Raw genomic sequence first — 25,293 nt, forward strand, 5'->3', positions numbered from 1 at the left:
TGCAGGGCCTCGGACTACAGGAAGGCTTGAGGTCCACAACGAGGGGAAAGCGGAGCAAGCAAACTCACAACTTCAGCAAGGCCCCGAGAGGAGACTTAGCTATGATTTGCGAGACCGAGTCGTTCTTGCTAAGATAGTAAAACTTAGCTCGGGTTGAGAAAGTAACAAAATACCCAGCCTTTCATCTGGATGGATAACAGAGTCAAATAAAGCCAGACGTGACATTAAGAGGAAACAATGTTTCTTTTAGGACATACTGCAACAGAGAAGTATTACCCCTTTGAGTGAGTAGTACATTCTTACTACACACTGGGAAACCTTGTTCTTTCAAGTCCACATAAATGTTGCTATTTGAAATTATATCAGAACCGGTGAAACGTCCCATCCTAGGATCTAAGTCTCTCTGACGCAGAGAAGCAGCCTCAATTTCTACCTAGGTGTGGAGCTTCATTCATATAAACGGTTTCTGAAAACATTCTATATTTTTTTTAACTTTGCAGTTTCCAAGGAAACATGCCCTACATTCAATTCTCGTCCAGACCTGATGTTAATGCCTTTACACACAGCTATGTTTTGAGATTTCATTTAAATTTCACCTAAACTTCACTCTCCTTGCCAAAACATACAATAACTATCTTTTATTTTGTATGGTGAGACACCCCACAGCTCCTCTGGTGTGCAGTCTTCTTGATTGCAAGAAGTCAATAAATCTGACTTTGTTGGCTTACAGGTTTGTGCTGGTGGTTTTAGGATTATTGGGCTGGGAGTGAGCCATCATTCTTGCTCATGTAATTTGTTTGGATTTTGAAGACAGAATCTACAGGACGGGAACTACTTGTCCAAACTAGTTTTTTATTTTCTTTAATCAAGGCAATTCATTTATTTTGAAACAAATTTATGGAAAAATTACAAATAGCAGTACAAAGAACTTTTTTCCTGAACCATTTGAGACTATGTTGCAGACCTAATGCCCCATCATCCAAATACTTACTGTATATTTTCTAGAAACAAACCAGGGCATTCTACATAACCACAACACAATCCACAAAATTAGGACATTGATACTGATGCACTACTGCTCTAATCCTTAGACTCCATTTATGTTTTGCCAAATGTCCCAATATTGTCCTTTAGAGGAAAAGGGTTCAGTTCAGAATCATTGTTGCTTAGCCATATTTCTTTTGTCTCCTTCAATTTGGAAGATTTTTTGTTTTTCCTTTTCATGACCTTGACACCATTAAAGACTACAGGCTGGTTATACTGTAGAAGTTCCTTAGTGCAGGTCTGTTTGATGTTTTCTCTTGATTAGATTCAGATTATGCATCTTTGGCAGGATTATCACAGAAGTGATGCTGCGGTTTTCACATTGCAGGTTGTGCACAGTTTCAATTTGTCCTGTTACTTGTGATACTCAATTGATCACTTGCTTAAGGTGGTGTCTGCCAAGCTGCTCTCCCATAAAGTTATTCTTTTCCTTTTTGTTATTAATAAGAATTTTGTGGGGAGGTACTTTGAAAGTATATAAAAATCTGATTGTTCATTCAACTTTTAGCTCATTATTTATTCATATCAGTATGGACTCATGATTTCCAATGTTACTCAGTGGGTTATAATCCATTACTATCATTATTTATTTTGATGCTCAAATCATCTCCAATTTGGCCAACGGGAGCCCCTTTAAGCTCCTTTGCACATTTGAAAAAGGAAAAAAAATCCCCATAATTACTTGAGCACTTTTTTACTTTCTGATCCAGAGATGTTCCAGGCTCATTTTTACATTCTCTACTCCAGTCCTGAAATCAGTTATTTCTCCAGGGGTCCTTTTGGTGCTGCTTAGAAACCAAAATCTGAGCTTTAATGTGCTTATTGCTACTGGGATGTCTTTGCTCTCATGAACATTGCTGGGAAATACATAAGTATAAACAAACACAAACATTTACATCAAACATTTCTGTATTTTATATATTAAAACTATTATGTCTTCTATGTCAAAGACTATGAAAAAAAAGAAAAAATTTGAGTTCACACTGATAATCTCCAATTTCAATCCAAAATCACATAATTCATTTTATTTTCCTCTATTTTTAACTCCATTGATAACAAGAAACTTGGCTTTCATTAACCTTAATATATTTATTTTATTATCTCCTTGTGTCAACCAGTATTGCTTTGTAGCCACTGACTTCTCATTCCTGCAAATGTCAGCATGTATAAGGACTCTGCTGGGATCAGATACCTAAAATAATACCAGTGGTGGCTGAAACTTAAGTGAGGGTAAGCCCAGTGCTTGGTGAAGGTAGAGAGGGGCAAGGTCAGAATAGCGGTTGAGACTGTCTAGGTGGAGTGTGTGTGAGACAGTGAGAGCCTAGGGCTTGCAGAACTTGGTAGTGATCGGTTTGGTGATGGGTATAGGTGGAAATCAGGAGAGTGGGGTTACAGGAAGGAAACTTCTGATTTCTTCAAGATGGCAGAGTAAAAATACTGCTGCTTCCCTTTCCAATTGGATGACGCAACTGTCTCAACTTGATAGGAGATAGGATTCCTCCCCCAATAAAAGCGAACAAGAGACACTTCAGATTCTAGGACATCAGGTACAGAGAGGGCTTATGCTTATTGAATGGTGAGTCAAACATCCCAGAAAAATCCCTATGTATCTCTTATGGACCACAACAAAAATAGTTGGCCGTCTCCTCATCACATAATGAAGTTCACTGATTAAGCTCACCCTTGTTCCCCAGAATTATCAATTTTCAAATGTCTCATTATAAATACAAATGCACAGTCAGGAACTAGACATTTGAAGGTAGATGCCAACAGGAAAGAGCAAAGCAAAGAAACAGAAAAAGAAGTTAGAGAAAACAAAAACACCAAAATATTTTAAAAGTTAAAGAAACTAAAATATCACCAGAGAGGATAACATGAAACAAGAATGGCATACTGTACAAAAGAACAACTATAGAAATAAAGTACTCTTGGAAAACATAGATAGTGGGAATAAATTAAAGAGGGTTAGAAGATAATGTTTGAGGGAATTTCTGTAAGATTCAAACTAGATCTTGAACCCCATTTTATTTTATTTTATTATTTTTTTTGAGACAGAGTCTCGCTCTGCCGCCCAGACTGGAGTGCAGTGGCCGGATCCCAGCTCACTGCAAGCTCCGCCTCCCGGGTTTACGCCATTCTCCTGCCTCAGCCTCCGGAGTAGCTGGGACTACAGGTGCCCGCCATCTCGCCTGGCTAGTTTTTTGTATTTTTTAGTAGAGACGGGGTTTCACCATATTAGCCAGGATGGTGTTGATCTCCTGACCTCGTGATCCACCCGTCTCGGCCTCCCAAAGTGCCGGGATTACAGGCTTGAGCCACCGCGCCCGGCCGGGAGGAGGATATTTCAAGGATGGATTTATCAAATGCTGAATGATGCCACCTGTAAAATGTCCTTTCATTAAAAGGACAAATTATTTGGACTTAAGAGTCCAAATAATGACTCTCAGTGAGAGCTGGTTTAGTGCCACGTGGGAGTAAATTGGATTTTCTCAAGTCTTTGGTATAACCTTAGAAAGCAAAATTTCCTCTGAATACCTCCTTTACCCGTGCATATGTAGCAAATCCAAAATTTTTGCTGTTAACAGTATATATGGCAAAGGAATATAGACTACTTGGTGGAATAACTGTTTATCAAGTGGCTGATTTTGATTTTGTTAGTAATATTGTCATGTCAAAATAATTCCTGACTCAAAATTTTCATGGGACGATATGTCGAGTTTTTGCCAGCTAGGCCACAAAGTCACAAGTGTATGTTTTTTGTTTTTGTTTTTAATAGCAACAATTTTTTGAAGATGCTAAACTTTTCTGTCCAAATTGTGATTTTCGAAAGCATAAACTGAATTACTTTGTCATCAAAAGAGTATCACTGCAAAGGATATAACATTAACTTATCAAATGTCTACTAAAAAGCAAGCAGAACACTTTACAGGACAGGAAGTTTTGGGGAACAAAATAGAAAATGTGCTTGTCAGTATGGTGGGTGTACTTTTATCCACTATCCTGATATTGACAATTCTGTAGAAATTTCCAAGGCAGAAAAAGACACTAATTAGGAATTATGATACAGATTACTAAGGAATAAAACTACTTCATTATAATCCACATCAAACCTGTGTATGTATTTACTAGTATAGTCTAGTCAATTGACACAGCCTAAAATAAAATGCTAGTGTACTTAAAATATCTCAAACAGGTACTGTATATTCTACACAGGAGATTGTCAAATTATGTAGCTCTATTATAATATAATAAATTGATATTTCATCCTCAAAAAAATTAAACTAGCCACATTTTTCAATAGAGTGCAAAATTGAAAACCCTACTAAAAATGTTCAGAATAATCAAATCTAGAGACAGAAAGTAGATTAGTGGTTGCCTAGGGCTATGGTATTTGGGAGGTTTTCTGTGTTGAACAGCATCTCCCCAAATTCATGTCTACCCAGAAACTCAGAATGTGACCTCGTTTGGAAATGGGGTCTTTACAGGTGTAATTAAAATAAGGTCATACTGGATTGGGGGCCCTATGTTTTCCTTTTTATGTTTGTATTTTGCTTTTCTTTTTCTTTTGAGAAGGAGTCTTGCTCTGTTGCCCAGGCTGGAATCAAGTGTCACAATCTCAGCTCACTGCAACCTCTGCCTCCCAGGTTCAAGCAATTCTCCTGCCTCAGCCTCTGAGTAGCTGGGACTACAGGTGCGCACCACCATACCTGGCTAATTTTTGTATTTTTAGTAGAGACGGGGTCTCATCATGTTGGCCAGGCTGGTCTTGAACTCCTGACCTCAAATGATCTACCCGCCTTGGCCTCCGAAAGTGCTGGGATTACAGGCGTAAGCCACTGTGCCTGGCCTGAATAGTATACTTTAAATGGTGAACTGTATGGTAAGTGAATTATATCTCAATAAAGCTGTTCTGTACATTAAAAAAACCCTACACAAATAGAAATATAGCTATCATGTTTTTTCTAATTCTTTTTTGATTTAAACATTTTTAGGGTTTAAGACTATTATAACCTCTATATAAAGAAAACTGAAAATTAAGAGACACTGCTTCACAAATTCTAAAAACAGCCATTACCTAACATACTTGAAGAAGGAATAAATTGAGTGGCCTATTTGAAGTTAAAAAATATTTAATATTATCAGATAAAAACATTGATGGTGACAGCTTTACATGGTTCATTCCATACACAGTGAAAAAGGCAAAGTATTACTAGAAAAGAAATGAGTAGTTGGGTTTGTAAAAGATTTATTGATCACATAAAAGCAATGAATAGGAGATGACATATATGTAACTCATGATTACAAAACTTTTAGATACAACTAGGTTAAATATCTCATGTTTTGGCTAAGGGAAAATAATTCATGATCTCTTTAAAGAAGTTCAAAGTCAACACTGATATTGTGATACAACTACCAGTGTTTTTCTAATGATCTAGAAATTTGCTATAAATAGCTTTACCTTTTGCTAGTTAATCACTTATTATGGTTGGATTTTATTTAACAGTGAGGACTAAAGAGGCAGAATCCTTTTTTAACCACTGGATAAAACAGAGACATAAATTAATGATCGGTGCTAAGCTTTACATTTTATGTTAAAAATATGGAATATATTTAAGTGGACTGAATATATTTCATGAGGAGTTGGACACATTAAACCCCCAAATCAGTTTAGGAAGTTTTGTGAGAAAGTGTGTATATGCCTTGACTCACTCTGGCTTACTTTAAAAATGGAATACATTTGGCACTAGAAAAATAAATAAAGACAAGCAAACTATGTGAGACTAAGCTGCTCCATCTGAGTTGCCCATCTTGACTTACAATTCATACTATTCCTTAGTTCTTGACTGAGCACAAACAGACCTAACCACGTAGCACTTCTGTGATGCATGAAAACAGAATCTAGAGCTAAGATACTGCGCTTCACTGATGAGCCAATCTTCCATTCTGCCAAAATCATAGTTACAAATGTGAAATTCATTCAAGAAATTCATATTTTTAACAAATGCTTATACTTTTTCAAGTTTTCTTGCTAGATATGTTCTTGGTTTTGTGGCCAGCTAAAATATGATCTTTGAATTAAGGAAATCCATATAAAAGAAACATCTATTTAATAGGAACCTCATTTCACTTGAAACTTTCTTTACCAAAACACCAAACCAAAACTTTGTCACCAGACTCTTGAAACAAAGCACTGGTGGCTATATTTTTGAGTCTCTGATGAGTCTGAAGTCCACTCATGTTTCATGTTTCAAGGGTCTCTTCATTTGCTCCACAAGTATCGACAACACAAATTAAACAACTTGTGACTGGAAAAGCACGAACTTTGGAGTTGGCAACCCATTTGTCTGTTTCAGTATTATATTCGAGAATGTGTCCTAATCGACCAACACCCTGAAAACCAGCCAAGACATAAACTATAGAGCCAACTGCTGCACACTTCACTGTTACACCCTTCCATGGCATTGGTGAGACCATCTTCCATTCGTTCAACTTAATATCGTAATATTCCACATTGTCCAGACCACCTTTAAAAGAATAAAACATGAACAACATAAAAAACTGTATGAAAAATTTGAAGGTTTCTTAAAGTAATAACTTTTTGTATTTTTCCAATATTTTATTGCAAAAATTTTCAAACACACAGAAAAACTGTAATCATTTTACAATGAATGTCCACATAGCCACCACCTGAATTCTTACTTTTATTTTAACAGAATAGAAATTTAATATTTCTTTTTAAATATTGATTTTTTTTCTACAAAATTAAACATATTCTATTTATTCTGGAAAAATGCAAAATAAACAGATCAGTGATTTCCCCTCTAATTAACTTTGATTATAATTATTCAAATCTTATCTTTTAGCACTTTATGGAAAATAGCAATGGGCAGGGACAGAAGAAGGAAAAGACGTTATTTGTTACATTTAAGTAATGCTTTATTGTACTGACTAAAATGAAGCTTGTGTCTAGATTCAGTTCCGACTCCCTTTCATTTAATACAATTATTTAAGATTCTTTAGTACATCATTTATGAATATAAAATGCCAAATTTAGTCATTTAAAAATTACAATATTGGGCCAGGCGCGGTGGCTCACGCCTGTAATCCCAGCACTTTGGGAGGCCGAGGCGGGCGGATCACGAGGTGAGGAGATCGAGACCATCCTGGCGAACATGGTGAAACCCCGTCTCTACTAAAAATACAAAAAAAATTAGCCGGGCGTGGTGGCGGGCGCCTGTAGTCCCAGCTTCTAGGGAGGCTGAGGCAGGAGAATGGCATGAACCTGGGAGGTGGCGGAGCTTGCAGTGAGTGGAGATCGCGCCACTGCACTCCAGCCTGGGCAACAGAGCGAGACTCCGTCTCAAAAAAAAAAAAAATAAATAAATAAAAATAATTACAATATTGATATTTTCATGCAATGTTTAAAAATATTTAGGAAACTTTACCATTTAGGCCCTGGATACAAGCCTTAAAACTTGTATTTAAAAAGTTTTTAAAGGTTTTTTAAGGTTCACATATTTCTATTGCTCAATAGTTCTTAAGCTGGTGTGACATCATTCCGCAGGAGGTATCTGGAAATGTATAGGAGTCATCTAAAATTGTCACAATGACTGGTGACAATTCGACAGTGACCACTGCGACATTTCATAAACAAGAATGTTTAACATCCTGCGATATTTTATCAAGTATGTTAATTCCCAGAAACTATAAAAATAGATATAATAATATGCATGGTAAATGCTATCTAGATTTTTAAAAAATGCTTCAATAATTTAAGGAAATGTCAGCAAACTCATCAGGAAAGTGGAACAGTGAATTAACATCACATACCTAAACCATTCTGACCACCCACAGCAAATATCTTGTCTTTTACAAATACCAGCCCATGATTCTTCCTGGCTTCAATCATTGGACACAGCTCAGTCCATCTGAAAAAATTAAAGATTTTAGTGGCTTGTTTACAGGAAGTAAAAGAACTCATACTAATAAGAAAGGTCTATTATTCTAATTAAGTGCTTATTTACTACTCACGTATGTGTACATATACACACAAAATGTCTAGAAGGGTAAAAAAAATTTAACAATGATTATGGGTAATTTATTAATACATGGGGTAAACAGGGATTTTATTCCTTTCAATTCTGATAGGATATAAGAAAATGAGGATATCTGACTATTAAAAAACACATTTTTAGAGGAAATCCATTTCCTGAGGTTCATAAAAACTTGTAATATGGGAACAAAAAAGAAGAGGAAGATACTTAGAAGATAAAGAAATAATTCTTTTTTCTTTCTTCACACCTCTGATGGCAGGAAATATGAACTAGTTCTATCACATGTAGCTTTAATTATTATTTATACATGTGTAAGTAAAACACAAACTTATAATGGGCCTCAGGGAATCAGGAAATTAATAGTATCTGTTACTATTCACATGTCCATCTTTAAATCTACATTAAGAAGTCTATGCTGCTCTGGTAACAAAAAAGTACTATCATTCTGTCAAGTTTAGTAACTCATGGTGCTCTGTTCACAGCCACTATTATAAATAATGAAGCTGAGAATATAAATGTGGACACAAGAGTTAAAGGATATTAATTCACAAGTAGCAGCATTATACATATATACACAGACAATAGAGTTTAGTTATTTTTTTTTCTGAGATTTAATACCTTCTTCTGCATACACTCCCAAGTCTGACATTTGGGATTTTGAAGGTGGTACTGGCACATAGGCTTGTGCTTTTAGCAGCTAACAACAAAAGACTCCAAACAACAGTAACGACAACAACAAAAGGGAAACTTGGCATAAGTGTAACTCTCTATAATTATTGTTTATATTTCCTCTTTAAAACAATTTGATGGCCGGCCAGGCGCGGTGGCTCACACCTGTAATCCCAGCACTTTGTGGGGACCGAGGCGGGTGGATCACTAGGTCAGAAGATCCGAGACTATCCTGGCTAACATGGTGAAACCCCGCCTCTACTAAAAATACAAAAAATTAGCCGGGCGTGGTGGCCGGCGCCTGTAGTTCCAGCTACTCGGGAGGCTGAGGCAGGAGAATGGCGTGAACCTGGGAGGTGGAGCTTGCAGTGAGCCGAGATCGCCCCACTGCACTCCAGCCTGGGCGACAGAGCAAGACTCCGTCTCAAAAAACAAACAAACAAACAAACAAACAAACAAAACAATTTGATGAATTTAACTTTATGAAACGTAATTAGGGCACCATGATTAACTCTGAAATATTAACAATTCTTTTGTCTTACATTTATGTATTGTTTTAAAAATGGTTTGACAGTCACCACTCTCATTTTCGAAGTACTCTGTTAAGGTGAGGTGGACAGCATGGCTCCTGTTTTTAGGAAAAACACACACCCTCATCCAGGTGAAATGACCGGCATACAGCTCGGAAGTGGGAAAGCAGTAAAAACTAGATCTTTACTGCCCTGCACGCAGTGAGATTTATAGACTGAGCTACCATCATGCATTAAACATAGTATTTGACTTGGAAAAATTCCATTTACATATCACTTTCTTCTCCATATACTATATTAATGATATAAAAGGAGAGCATGTTTTTATGTATATCTAAATCTCCTGAAGGTTTAGAAAAAAGTTTCGCAAATTCCCCTTCCTCCTATAATTCACATGCGGAGGACGTACTAGGTCCCTGCTATCTGCAATCTTAAGTTTAATGTTTAGAAGCATTTCTTCGCCTGTAATCGCAGCACTTTGGGAGTCCGAGGCAGGCGGATCACGAGGTTAAGAGATCAAGGCCATTCTGGCCAACATGGTGAAACCCCGTCTCTACTAAAAATACAAAAATTAGCCGGTGTGGTGGCAGGCACCTGTAATCCCAGCTACCAAGGGGGCGCTTGAACCTGGGAGGTAGAGGTTGCAGTGAGCCGAGATCATGCCTCTGCATTCTAGCATGGTGACAGAGCGAGACTCGGTCTCAAAAAACAAAACAAACAAAAAAAAAAAACAAAAAAAAAAACAAAAAAAACCCACAAAAAAAACACAAGCGTTTCTTAAAATTCTGACGGCTCAAACTGTGTCACATTGTTTCCACAGGCATAATTTCTTTCTTCAGTTTGTTACTTTATTATGAGCTTCTGCTCCTCTCCATCTTTTTCAAAACTGATTTTAAAAATGTGATACATAATACATGTACATATTTTTATGGTACCTGTGATATTTTGACACATGTATACAATGTGTAATGATCAAGTCAGAGTAACTGCATTATCCATCGTTGCAAACATTTATCTTTCCTTTTTGTTTCTTTTTGGGCTAGGGAAGGAACCCAGGCCTCCCATGTGGCTGCTGAGGAATATCTTTTCTTTGTCTTGGGAACATTCCAGTTCTTCTCTAGCTATTTTGAAATATACAATAAATGATTGTTAACTATAGTCTCCCTACTGTACTACTGAATATTAGAATATATCCTATCTAACTGTATTTCTGTACTTGTTAACCAACCTCTGGTAACCATCATTCTACCCTCTACCTCCATGAGATTAACGTTTTTAGCTCCCACATGAGTGACAACATGTGTTATTTGTATTTCTATGGTCCATAGGCTTAGTTTTTCAGTTTCCAATTAAACACACTCTAATTATAAAACACTTAAAATGTCAACATTGGGAAGAAATTCTTATAAAAAATAACTTGGCTGGCTAACTTTTTTTTTTTTTGACGGAGTTTCACTCTTGTTGCCCATGCTGGAGTGCAATGGCGCGATCTCAACTCACTACAACTTCTACCTCCTGGGTTCAAATGATTCTCCTGCCTCAGCCTCCTGAACAGCTGGGATTACAGGCACGTGCCAGCATGCCTGGCTAATTTTTTTTGGTATTTTTAGTAGAGACAAGAGTTTCACCATGTTGGTCAGGCTGGTCTCGAACTCCTGACCTCAGATGATCCACCAGCCTCGGCCTCCCAAAGTGCTGGGATTACAGGTGTGAACCAGCACACCTGGACTAGGTAACATTTTTAAAAGGAAATAATATAACATTTATTTTGAGAGTTGGATAATTATATTCATACTAGCTTTTTATTTGTGAAAATTTAAGGGCATTGAAGGGAACACAGAGAATTGAAATTTAAGCTCAATATATATAAAATGAAAGAAATGCTAGGTCTTGTAAGTTTTTAAATATTCCAGAAACTGAATATTCACCTAGTTTTAAAAAATGCAGAAGCTGCAGAACTCCTTTATATTTTTACTTTGAACAAAAGTAAGTAAAAAATCAATACTAATTTACATTGATAGTACCTGAATAAAGATGTAAAAAATTAGAAACCTGGAGTTTTTATGGTTATGGCTTCTCTTTTAAGATATTTTTTAGAAATAAAAAATAATTAGCAGAATGAATCAGTGTTCCAACTAGTATGCTGTTACACTTTTTGAACCTAGGGTTTATGGGAAGTAAGGTAGAGGTTCACATAAAAGGGAGCAAAGTTGGTAAACATCTTTAGCAAAAGACAAATTTCAAGACAAGTTGCTTTTCTATTATTTGTATTGGAAAGAAGTTATTGATTATGCTTCCTTAAATCTTTTAAAAATAGGTGGGAATCATAAATAGATAAATGCACATAATTAATCATATTTTATAATTAAACTCTTATTTCTTAATTTTTTTTTGAGATGGAGTCTTGCTCTGTCACCCAGGCTGGAGTGCAGTGGCACGATCTTGGCTCACTGCAACCTCTGCCTCCCGGGTTCAAGCAATTTTCCTGCTTCAGCCTCCCAAGTAGTGGATTATAGGCATGTGCCACAACACCCAGCTAGTTTTTGTATTTTTAGTAGAGACGGGGTTTTGCCACGTTGGCCAGGCTGATCTCATACTCCTGACCTCAAGTGATCTGCCGCCTGTCTCAGCCTCCCAAAGTGCTGGGATTACAGGCATGAGCCACCGTGCCTGGCCTCTTATTTCTTAATTTTTAAAAAAGCAGTAGCTGGAGTTGAAGAATTCCATGTTTTGTAGTTTGGCAATATTTCCTAAATATAAAACTTCAAGCACCAGAGTTTTGATGCAACTCTGGCACAACATTTTAGTGAACATATTTACCCAGTAATTTGTTCTAGTAAGGGAAGAACAATGGGCAATTCAGCCATATGATCAAGTGACTTTTCTTATCAAAGCTCTTTGGATGTTTCCATAAAAGGTACAACTAGGGTATCATCTGTTTTATGTCCTCATCAGTTTTAATATCATTACTCACAACCCCTGCCCTTGTCCCCTCTCCATTATTCAATGATTAGCACATTTCCTTTGGCCACACTGAATGTGTTCCATAATTAACTACAAGGTCAGAAAAACTGGCTAACCAGTTATTTCTTTATCATTTTACCTTTTTGACACATTTTGCCTTTTTAAAAGCAGTTGATTTAAGAATAATTTTATTTCATAAACATGAATCTAAACATACTTAGGAAGTTACCACCTAAAAAGAACTAGGGAGGCATGATTTATTAATGTCATGAGCCAATGTCTAATATTTCTATTTAAGAGCAGATCTATTTCTAATTAAGGACAAATTTATTGCTGATCATAAATTCCCCCCTCCTCCTCTACATTTCCTGACCGCTCAAACAAAAACATTTTGTTTGAGCCTAGCACACTCAAAAGTTTATATACACTCTTCACTCAAGGACAAAATTCTTCTGTTGGGTTCCTCTGGTCTTTTGACATCTCCTACAGAGCTTATAGAATACAATTAACTGTAAAATAAGTTTTAAATAGATACATACGTTTCTGTGGCAGGATCATAAACTTCACAGGAATTAAGCACTCTCCCAGAAACATTGTTTCCTAAACTTCCACCACAAACATAGATCAGGCCATTGGCTTCCACCATCCCATGGCTGCATCGTTGGGTCAGCATGCTGGGCTTTGTGTGCCAGCTTTCAGTTCTCGTATCATAGCACTCAAATAAATACAGAGCTGAGTTTCCTGTAAAAGAAAAAGGCCCCATCATGCTTAACTTTAGTGTGTGCGGGGGTTTGGAGAGAACTGACTGTAGATCTTACTAGTTAAGGAAGGAAGAATTTAGGGTCATAGGGCCATTTTCATACTCAATCAACAACAACAACAACAAAGTGTAGGAATAGTTTAAAAAAACGCTAATAATCCTGTTTGTATAGACCCTGGAAAACATCCTTAAAAGGATCTGTTGGAAAGACTTATTTACTGGTAATTAAACTCTAGAAAAAGAAATTTGATTTCAAAAGAAAAATTAAATATGAAGCCATATATATGTCTTCAAGCCCCGTTATGCATGACGGGAATTATCCATACTTCAAATGTTTATATAAAGTAGAAAAGCATAATAGTTCCTTATAGATGGTAGACCCACACCTTAAAATATGAAAATTACTATCTGATCATATTCTTATTTAATATTCTGGAATAGCTATAGCACCATTAACAAAACTATACTTCCTAACTATTCTCAGTGTGGTATATCCTGAAATCACACTGGTCCCTGCTTGAGTATATTCTCAAAATACTGATGTATATTTCTGATGTATTTTGATTACACAACTTAAAGGCAAAACATACATTCATCATGTTTTGAAACTTCTACACACTGCAGGAGTTCAATAAAAAATTTTAGAAATGACACTATTAAAGATTAAGTGCTTTTTTTTTTCTTTTTTCTTTTTCCTTCCCAAGGACAAAAAATGTTAGAAGTTACCAAACTATTTCTCATCTCCCACCATTCTGGGCTAATATCAAATGATTTAAAAACAACACCACCTTTATAATTCTCCATTGCAACTAAGGTCTGTGAAAAGTAAAGATCAGAAAACAACAGCTAGAAGAAGCAATGGTCATGACCAAAAATAATTTATTTTTAACTTTTTAAACATTTCTGATTTGGTAGGTTCAGTGGGTGGACACTATGGGAAAATATATAGTATATAGTAGATTAAAAAAACTACTATTTAAGCTAAAATCACACTTAGCAAAGGCTGAAGAAATGAAGTTATCTGCAGTACCACAGAACAGTTACTGTCTATCATCTTTAGGATTTATTGTATTTGAAATATTCTACATTATAACAGTCCGTGAAGAATGCTTTTAAAGAGAGAAAATGGTTACAATTAGGAAATAATTTTTTTTTATTCATTTGACATATAGTTGGGGGTAAAAACATAAGTATGCAGACCAAAAGTATAACCGTTTACTTGGTCTTCCTAGTTTTCTTTATTAGCCCATTATTTACGCTGAAGAAATTACTTGAAAATGAAAGCATACAAAAGCTATTATGTGTCTAGTCTGCACCTAGAATATTCATTTAGAAAAATTATTCATTTAGAAAAAGAGCACTACTAGACACTAACACACGATTCAATAAGAAAGGTTTTTATATCCACACCCACACCCCATTCTGCTCATAAGCATAAATACCATTACAGTCATTGAAAACTTAAAGAATAAAATGAATGAAAAAGAGCATTATTTTTTCTAATAAAAAGAAAGCAAAAATAATACAAATTTTAAAAGCCTGAATACAGTAATGAGTTCTTAAAGAGTCTATAAGTTGAACTCTGAAATCTTTAAAACAAATATTATGTAGCCCAAATAACTAATTTAGAATTATAATTCTGTTAGTGTCAACTAATGCTTCATTATGATAAAAAATGGACCATTAATCTATGAAGCTAAGTTCTGTAATTTAATGGTTTGTAAAGGAATGAGATAAACCTTCAGGGAGATGAGCTCTAAAATGTGACAAACACGTATTTAAATTACCAAGAAAGTATCTGGAGGAATAATAGCAGCTGTTTATTTAAATATGAAAGCCAAGATACTTGGCTTTAAAGAATTTGCCCCAAACCAAAATACTTAAGGAGTCCTTACCTACTTCTGAACCTCCAGATGTATAAATTTTGCCTTCTGCAGCACATGCAGCAAGGCTGTCTCGAGGTGTCGGAGGACCCAGTTTGGAATACCAGCTATCCTTCACTACATTATAGCAGTCCATTCGCTTTATCGGGAAAAGCTGAGAGCCTCCCAAAATGTATACTACATTGTCCCAAAACACGCATGCTGCATCTCTTCGTTTTTCAAAGGGGCAGCGGATGTCTGTCCAGCTATAATCCTGTAGCAGAAAAGGACAGGAAGCTTTCAGTAAGGAAAAAAATATAACTGAAAAGGACAATGCAAAGATATAGCCAAAAATATATAAGAATATGTTAATTTATTAGACTACACATACAAATGTTTGACTTGAGACTATTACCAATTTAATCTTGTGTGGTTTCTGCAGAATGTTGATTAGATGGGGCGGAGGGCAGAAGGCAGGCACTTGACTGCTTTGGGTCCTTTCTGGATCTAAAATAAACTTAAATATATTTGGATATACCATCACCACCCTGTTTTCTATTCCTTTTGTTACTGAAGATAATATAAGAAGATTCTAAAATAAGTTGTTTTATTATTTTTAAAAAGCTTCTTTTTCAAATGTAAATGTCTCCATCCCTTCCCTGCCAGATATATAGTGTGATATAAGTAATCAATGGATAATATAAAGCTCAAATTGCCATTATCCTACTGATAGTCTAAAGCCAGAAGGTATTTCGTAGATTTCTTTATTATTTTTCTATATTCAGTTGAGCCAATGTAGTCAGCTGGACTTTAAAAAACTGTTGATGTTTATAAGGAAATACTTGAGTAATCTCTTCTGAGTATTCTGGATACTCACTTTTCACCTCAACGATTAGAAATATACACCTATCAGTACTTGACAGTAAGGGCTGTTCACAGCACCTGTTTCTTCACTATGTTTGATAGCATCCAAGAACGCTTGTGCCACCCTTCCATGGATGTGCATGGAGGGATGCCCCTAAAGTTATAGTATCTTGGACCGCCCCCCTTTTTTGAGATAGGAGGGTACAATGTTCCTGCTATTTTCTGAAAATAATCAGGGTCAGATAGAAATTCATACCATTCCCAGTCTCACCAAGGAAAGCACTATGTGTGATTATTGAGTTTCCTTTGAGAAAATCTGACTGATAACCTATGATTATATCCAGTGTTGCAGGCATTCATTGGATGAAAGTATCACAGAACATCAGGAATGGTCTCTTAGGAAAGGAAGAGCCCCTAATGTAGAATACTTTGACTCCTGACAAAGATGAACATTCTGCTTTTTAGGTCACCAGGAAAATAGAGCCTTAATAGCTTAGGATTTTATTCTCAAATTAGGATCAATATCCCCCTAGGTTACTCAGTGGTGGGCACACAAAACAATAGGATAAACATAACATGTTCCTGAAACTTCAATTCCACTCAATGAACACTTGAAAAACTGGGGGAAAATATTTTCACTTGTTCTCTTAAAGAAACTGTATACCACAGAATGAAATAAAGAGATAAAATAATGATCATATTGTACAGGGAACAATCCCTTAAAGATAAACTAAATCATTCTCTTTAATGTTCTTCAAATCTACTCATAATTCCTATCTAATCAGTTTTATGTAGCAGAGAAATACGATTTCATTAACTGTATTAACTCAGTGAATCTCAAATCTTGTCCCTCTTACCCTTCATTTATTTGACATTTATTACTTGAGAGCTATATAGGAAACTTTTTTTTTTATTATAGTAGCTAGATACTGTATGTAGTTGAGGTGGGGGAAAGAGTAGATGGAAGTCAGCCTTGTCAGCTCAGTGGGTATGACTGTTGGGCATTACCCTAGTGATGAAACTAGTTCCAACCTGGGCTTGCAGGTAAAGGCAGTGCTATTTATTGCTCCCTGCACTCATAGGCTAAAGGGAAATCTAGAGGAATATGCAGTTTTCATGTTAGCAAGAAGATGGACAAATAACACTAGAGTCACAGATGGGAAGGTGTATGTGTGTGGGCAGAGTCAGGGAACGGTTACCCTAAAAATATGATTTAATTCAGTTAAGTTTTACTGAGTATCTATTCCATGCAAGTTCTTACACTTAGGTGCTGAGATGTGAAAATGGGAAAGTTGGAAAGCCTGGAAAAGACATGGGTAGAAGGATTTCTTAAATTTTGATATATCTCTCATTATACACATGTACACATGCAGACACAGCTGTGTCTAAAGTCCTGTCTTCCTTGGTCCTAGTCAGCCTTTCTTGCCTCTGCTGTGATATGCCATGCTATACTTTTTTCTAAGCTCAAGACTGCTTTCCTTTTTGTAGGTTTTCCTGATTTCTTTCTTCTGAATCGTTACCACTTGAAGTTCAGGCCTGATGACTGAGCACTCCACTGTATCTTGCCCTGTGTGATTTTCTAGCTGTTAATACAATAGTTCTCATTGCTCCTACAAGAGTAAAGGCTTCGGGCGGGATGTGGTGGCTCAATGCCTGTAATCTCAGCATTTTGGGAGGCAAAGATGGCAGATCACCTGAGGTCAGGAGTTTAAGGCCAGCCTGGCCAACATGGTGAAACCCCATGTCTACTAAAAATACAAAACATTAGCCAGGCATGGTGGCAGGCACCTATAATCCCTGCTACTCGGGAGGCTGAGGCAGGAGAGTTGCTTGAACCTGGGAGGCGGAAGTTGCGGTGAGCCGAGATCATGCCATCACACTCCAGCCTGTGCAACGAGAGCGAAACTCCGTCTCCCCCAAAAAAAGAAAAAAAAAAAAAGAGTAAAAGCTCGGGGGTGGTAAGTTGTAAATATTTTCTCTAAATGCCTCAAGGCAAAAGATCAGTGTGATATTTTCCTTCAAAGTAAGGACTGATTTTACATAATGTATTCTGAAAACACATAGATTCTCAAATAATAGAAATGCTGTAGTATAAAGGCAACCACAATCCAAAATGAAATACTTTTCATTTTTAACACCTGAGAACTTTATTTCGGATCATTTTGAGAGAAAATCGAGCCAAATTAGGGGAGGCAGGGTCTTACGGAAAAAAGAAAGCAAAAGTATCGAAACTTTAAGATTTCTTAGAGAAACCACAGGTAATCAATCCAACCTGAGTTTAAGATGACCAAATTGCAAGCACTTTCTCTTAAGCCATTATTTGATATATCTTAGTTTCTAAGGGCTTTAAAAAGGCCATACACCTATGGTGACAATCTACATGAAAAGCAGGTTTATGCCAGATACCAGAACATTCCTAGAAGTAGTTTCATGAGAAACACATAGAAACAGTTTTGGCTTCATTCATTTTACAAGGACACAAAGAATGCAGTTCAAGGGAACTGGGAAACTTGGGTATAAAGCTAGGCTCTGTATGGAGGAGCTACGGATTTCAACTGGGTCACTTAACTTCCAAAGGACTTTATCTGTACAACAAAATGATTGAGCTAGACGACCAAGGTCTCTTCCCTTTCAGCCCGAACATCCAATGATCTTAGAATCCAAGTGACTTAGGATGTATCCCTAACCAAACAGCTACTATTAATTTATTAGTTATTAAGTACTTACCTTTCCAGGAACTATCCTGAAATATTTTAAGACATCATCTAATTTAATTTCCTTAATAACTCTATAAGTTAATATACTCATTTACAGATAAGAAAACTAAGAGATATTAAGTAACTTATCAAAGGTCACATAGTTAGAAAATGGTGAACCCATGATCTTAATCTAAATCCATCTGACTCCAAAGCTGTGTCTTTAGCCCCTACGCTGCTTCTCTAAAAGACTTTCCAGGCCTATTAGAAAGAACAGGCCGGGCGCGGTGGCTCAAGCCTGTAATCCCAGCACTTTGGGAGGCCGAGACGGGCGGACCACGAGGTCAGGAGTTTGAGACCATCCTGGCTAACACGGTGAAACCCCGTCTCCACTAAAAAATACAAAAAAAAAAGCTAGCCGGGCGAGGTGGCGGGCGCCTGTAGTCCCAGCTACGCGGGAGGCTGAGGCAGGAGAATGGTGTAAACCCGGGAGGCGGAGCTTGCAGTGAGCTGAGATCCGGCCACTGCACTCCAGCCCGGGCCACAGAGCAAGACTCCGTCTCAAAAAAAAAAAAAAAAAAAAAAAAAAGAAAGAACAAAGGACTCGGAGTACAGTGATCTGGGTTGCTCTTGTCACTGTTGTGTTTCTAGCAAAGTGATTCTGGGCACTTGAATTGTCATCGTTGAATCTCAGCAGCCTCATCTATAAAATCAGAAGGTTAGCAGGATGGCTGCTGATGTCCTGCACAATCTCCATATCTTTTCACTTATAAACACAATGCTCAACCACCAAAAGCACAGCTGGTGTGAAAATAGAGTTTCTCTCCATGTGTTTGTACAGTATTTGGCCCAGGGCTTAGCATACTGAGGGAATGTTTTCATTGAGTGATAGTTCACATTTGTAGAAAACTATGTATCATTCAGTTGGGCCACCCTCATTTTTGACTTTGCAAATGTCATAGACATTTGCTGCATTCTGCTACTGGTTTGAACCAGTTCTTCATTGCAGCACTATCTTTATATTACACTGGCTCCAGCTGGCATCTTATCACTATCGCTCCTGGTTCTGTGGTGGCTGTACCACTGAAGACCAGAGGGACCTGTAACCAACCAACCGGCAGTTCCTGGGGTTGAGGGCCAGGTTTTCATCTCCTGTTTTTGTAAATCCAAATAGTTTCCACTTTTATCCTTTGCTAGAGCAATTTTTCTCCTAGGAATTTATCCTAAAGAAAAAACTGTACAGCGTGTAAAGCTGGCAGATATAAAGGTGTTTCACTGCAGGAGTATTTTAACAGGAAAAAACTGTAAATCAACCAAATGTGTTTGATGAAGACACGTATTAAATTATGGTATATCCTTGTGATGGAATACTCTACAGCCCTTCAAAAGGATGATATTCTCACTGATGTGAAAATATCTCCATAATAAAATGGTGAGAGTAAAATACATTTTGTAAAATAGCATGTAGGCATGATCCCATATTTGTAAAATGTAAGGACTGAAATGATGTTCACTAACTACTGATGACTGTCTTTGGACGTTGGGGGCACTTTGGCTTTCTCCTTTATATCTTGCTATATTTGAATTTTCTACAAAGAATATGTATTTTTTTTTTAAAAATAACAAAAATACAATGAATGATACCAAAAATACGGTACCAGGAAAACAACTACTTTTCTCAGCAGAAGCCTATACTAGTGCTAAATGTTTTAACAGGAATATTTAATTCAAACTAATTTAAAGGCTTTAAGAATTGAAAACACAAATAGCTATATTATGAGACTAAATTTCAACTATAGGACAGATTAGAGGCAGCCTTTGCTTTCCTTCCAAATAGCACATTCTTAAGGGCACTCTGGTTTTCCAGAAGCAAACACTTGATCATGTCAAGTAATTCCACAGGATGTATCCATATTTTGAAATATGCTCATTTTCAGTAGAGTCACACAAATATTACTGGAAACATATTAACCTTCTTAAGTCCAGAAAGAAATTTAGTAATTAGCCATTAGGAAAAATACTCTTGTAACTCAAATTCTTCAACAACAGTAACATTGTAGCTCAATAGTTTCCACAGCTGGGGAGGAGGGAGATTGTGCTATTGCAGGCTGCTAGATAAAATCAGGCTTAATTAGCAACAAACAATATACAAATGGGCATTCCTTAGCTGTTAATGATTAGCTAAAATTAGCAAAGAGTCCAAAGTGAGGCCAGTGGCAAGCTGAAAGGGAATTATTAAGAATCACTGCTGCTTTATAAAGTCACAAAATGTTCTTCCTGTCTCCACTCTCAAATTAAAACCACACCACCAACAAACAAAAATCAAACCTAAGCTACCCAGAAACTCAACCATTAAATAAAACTCAGTCTGAAGGTGAATGAAGCATGACATGGCTATTAAACGCTTGATAACAGCACTTGTCCTTGAGTAGAAATAACATATTAGAGAAGTATATAGTATCCCTACACTAGTATCTTGCCAGTTATCTAAACAGAAGATAGCCTTTAAGTGAACTTTGCCATGCAATTTTTAATCTTGGCGTAGCAAGGTATATTACGCTTTAAATTATCTCAAATTCCAGAAAGTAATCGTATACTTATTTATAAAAATGTTCTCACCAATGAAACAAACATCTACTTTTTATACAGAGTACAGGAGATGTCCCAGGTGTCTGGAAGAGTTCAGAAGATGAAGGGAAAACCAAAGTGGGGAAGATGGTAAGCATTTTTATATTTAAATATGGGAAGATTAGAAAATCCAAGGGTGGCAGGGAGAATCTGACAGAGGAGTTAAGGAGAACAAAGAAACGAAAAAAGAGTCAGACGAACATAATTGACATTCACACAAATCCTGAGAAGATTTAAACTTTTTGGCTTTAGACCAGAAAACTGGTTTAGAAAGGCTAACTGATGGTGGGGTATGGTGGTGCAAGCCTATAATCCTAGCACTTTGGGAGGTTGAGGCAGGCAGATTGTGTGAGTTCAGTAGCTGAGATCAGACTGGGCAACATAGTGAAACCTGTCTCTACAAAAAAATCTAAAAATTAGCAGATGTAGTGGCATGTAGTTCCAACTACTTAGGAGGCTGAGGTGAGAAGAATGCCTGAGCCTGGGAGGTTGAGGCTGCAGTGAACCGAGATCACGTCACTGTACTCCAGCCTGGGCAACAGAGTGAGGGAGGGGTAGGGGGAGGAGGAGAAAAAGGAGAAGGAGAAGGAGGAGAAGGCTAACTGACTTGCCTAAGATCATATCTAGAAAAAAGAAAAAAGGAAAGAAAATTCTCAGCTTGGTGGTTCATGTACTTTTATCCCAGTGCTTTGGGAGACCAAGGCAGGAGCATGGCTTTAGGCTGGGAATTCAAGACCAGCCTGGGCAACATAGTGAGACCCCTGTCTCCACACAAAAAATAAAAATAAAATGGCCATGTGTGGTGATGCATGCCTGTAGTCCCAGCTACTTGGGAGGCTGAGGTAGGAGAATCACTTGAGCCCAGGAGGTTGAGGCTGCAGTGATCACCACTGTACTCCACCCTAAGTGACAGAGGAAGACCCTGTTTTAAAAACAAAACAACAAAAAGATCTCACAAAAGACAAAAGACCAATGACCTAATCCTTCAGCTCTTCCACCTTTGTCTAATTTCTTTTTTTTTTTTTTAAGTGCAAAGTTAGATTCCATTCAGTTATACAATACTTTTGGTGGCTTTTATGAAAAATTTTAATAATCATACTTACCAAGTCAAGATGCATTCATACCCAGGATTCAATATACTTTTAAGTCTTTTCTCTTTCCTCCTACCCAAACCCTATGAGTAAGTCTCCCTCAAGAAAACTTCCATGAAGCTTCCACAGAGGATTCCTGATTGACAAATCGAACCCAGGGAGCTCTCTTCTTTCCATGCCACCAACACAGTCATTGTCTATCACACACCAGGACAATTAACTGTTAAGTTCAGCTGAGGTGTTGACCACCACCTCTGTGCTAACTGCTGTGTGCGTATGTGTACACCTCATGCACTCTGTGAGGACAGGGTTCTGCTGTATGTGTCTTTCATATTCCCTGCTGGTGTCCAACCCACAAATTTCAAATCCTAGATGAACCATGATACTGGTAATATATGCTAAAATATTATTTGTTTAAACTATACTTTTACAACCAGCTAGCCATACAACACACCCTGTTGTTAGTAACAGGTAAGGATAATTATCTTTTACACCTGGATTACCAAATTTTCAAAGAAAATAATCCATACCAAATCCAACCAAATATGATTCAATACTTCTGAGATGACAGCTCTTAATGCAGCTCTGGGTCAACATATGAACAATTACCAAAAGTAATCAATATTAATTACTGGTGACATGGTCTAGTAAAGAGTGTGAATTTATCTCCTTCCCTGTCAGTTATCCTTAGCTTGACTTATCCCTTTAGCCCTGTGCTCATGGACCCACTGCTGTCTAGCTACCTCCCAAAGGCTAGAGTCCCTTAAAACCCTATCCCAGGCCAGCTGTGGTGGCTCACACCTATAATCCCAGAACATTGAGAGGCTGAGGCAGGAGGACTGCTTGAGTCCAGAAGTTCAAAACCAGCCTTGGCAACATAGAGAGACCCCTGTCACCACAAAAAATGAAAAAAATTAGTGGGGTGTGGTGGCAAGTGCCCGAAGTCCCAACTACTGGAGAGGCTGAGGTTGGGGCTCACTTGAGCCTGGGAGGTCAAGGCTGCAGTGAGCCACGGCCGTGCCACTGCACTCTAGCCCAGGTGACAGAGCAAGAACCTGTCTCAAAAACACAACACAACACAACTTCACGGAGGTATCATTCCCATTTTCCTCATTTCTTCCCATTTACAGCCTTCAATCAAATATATGCAGCTCTGTTTCCACTCTCCCTGAGCCTTTTTAGAGTGCTGATCTGTTAATTTATGGTAATTAAGGCCAGCTGTGGCTATGGAGCATGAGTTTGATGTCATGATTCCCAGCATCAGTCATATTTTCACTGGGGGTTTCTTGGAGATGCAGTGACATAACACAAAGAGAAACAAATCTTTGAAGGTGGGAACTTCAGGCACTATGCCAAGGTGGGGTGGAAGGGGCTGTGAAGTTGATTTTAGAATAACACTACCAACCACTGTATTAGGGAGGTACTTGAAAAGAAATTGAGACTCTCAATATTTCTATTTTGGAAGACGTTCTAGGAAACCAGAGCATATAACTGAGAACTTACCTCAGGATGTGATCTAATCTCTTCTTTACATGAACATGAAGACCACCTGTCTTACAAACTGCCTTCAAAGAATCAGGGAGAATACCTTTCAAGCACAAACTGCAGAGAACACTGTTTACCCCTGGCTGCCCATGATACTGACAACTAAGGAAGCTTAAGGAATACTCATGATGACCCACACTTGCGTCTCAGCAATATCAGTTGCTGGGGCTTGCAGCTAGAGGTCCGACTCATCTGGGATGGTTGCTGCCTATTGTAGATATTTTGTTCTTGTAGGTACTTCTGATCATTGTAGCAGTGTTCACATTTTTACTTCTGTGTAGTACTTCTAGAGCTCTTTGCTGGTGACAAATACTACTCATATACTGTTATAAAACTCTCATTTTTAAAAAAATGTAACACCATTTTCCTTTAAGGTTTACACTTCATTTATGCACATGATCTTTTAAAATTGTACACAGTTTATAACTGCTGATTTCCGCCATGATCACAGGGTGGGACTGTTTCCTCCTTAGGGAGGACCTGTTTAAGAGGGAAGGTGGCTATGATACAGGCACTGCAATACCTTTAATATAAAATATTTCTGACAGGAAAATGTGTCCCAAGTTAAAGATAACTTCTTTTTCTCTTCTTTTCTTTTATTTAGAGCCCTCCATATTTAGATCCAGTCTTATACAACTGAGAAAATTATGTAAAGTTATATTGGTTCACTCATCCTTATAAACTTGAGTACTCACCCTGCGCCAGACACTCAGCTCAGTAATGAGTCTACTTTAGAGTTCTGAATATGAAAATGCACCCAGGGTAAACCTTCTGAACCTGGTGGTTCCATGAATAGGGTGCCATATGGTTTTCTGCCTTAGCAATTTACAAGCTCTGGCCCTCGCCCTGCTAGTCTTACTACTAGTTTATTGTTGGCAGGGAATATGCAGAATCCTCTTTTCTCCAGGGCATAGTCTCCTGTTTCTCCACCGTATGAAGCCAAGATCCTTACAAAGCCCCAGCTCATCATTTCACTGGGAGGAGGAATCCAAATAAAAATTGGTCAGTTAAGTCAACTTTTATTTAGGTATCAATATCGTAAGACATTACCATGTTACAGATTGAGAACACCAATACTAGGATAAATAGAACACTGAATACATAACTCTTTTAGAAATCACTAAGCATTTGATGATTTAAAAACAGATACAGGATGGGAAGAGGCAGCTCAACAGGCTTTATAAAAGGATGATAACAAGAAAAATATCATTTCAATTCAAGATAGCAACCCAAGACTTCTTTTTCTGTCAATATTCAGAAAAAAAGTAAGATTTTTCTTTGCTATAACTTTTTAGTCACCAGTAAGAACAAATATTTGCCTCCTGTCACCAGTGAAATACAAGAACTATAACTGATGGAATGAAAATGTTTTTATTGGTAGTTCATTCCTCAATTATTTGAATTTTCCCATAAATTTTCAAAGTGCAATTAGGAATGAGTCATTTATAAGAGCAAGGCAAGACAACAAACGAGAATTCTGAAGTTACAGTCTCACTTCCAGGCTCGTGTAGAAGAATATGCATCTCTTTTCAACTGTCCAATAAAAAAAAAATCAAGGAAAGAATTAGAACTACAGACTAAAAAT

At 37.3% G+C, this 25,293-nt stretch overlaps 1 protein-coding gene across 4 annotated transcripts in view; it reads right to left on the bottom strand.

Annotated features, from left to right (window-relative positions):
- Positions 1–5,160: 5,160 nt before the first annotated feature.
- The window catches only part of KLHL7 (kelch like family member 7), a 158,772-nt gene continuing 138,639 nt past the window's right edge, over positions 5,161–25,293 (bottom strand). For all 4 annotated transcript variants that reach the window (XM_030932887.1, XM_030932886.1, XM_030932888.1 and 1 more), the window contains 4 exons: positions 14,918–15,158; positions 12,802–13,003; positions 7,876–7,973; positions 5,161–6,569 (listed from right to left, as the gene is read on the bottom strand). In XM_030932887.1, the coding sequence (XP_030788747.1) occupies positions 6,286–6,569; positions 7,876–7,973; positions 12,802–13,003; positions 14,918–15,158 (825 nt within the window). In that variant the 3' untranslated portion in view covers positions 5,161–6,285. The remainder of the gene's footprint in view (positions 6,570–7,875; positions 7,974–12,801; positions 13,004–14,917; positions 15,159–25,293) is intronic.

The sequence above is a fragment of the Rhinopithecus roxellana genome, chromosome 6 (assembly GCF_007565055.1).
Source record: "Rhinopithecus roxellana isolate Shanxi Qingling chromosome 6, ASM756505v1, whole genome shotgun sequence".
In the NCBI taxonomy this organism is placed as follows: Eukaryota; Metazoa; Chordata; class Mammalia; order Primates; family Cercopithecidae; genus Rhinopithecus; species Rhinopithecus roxellana.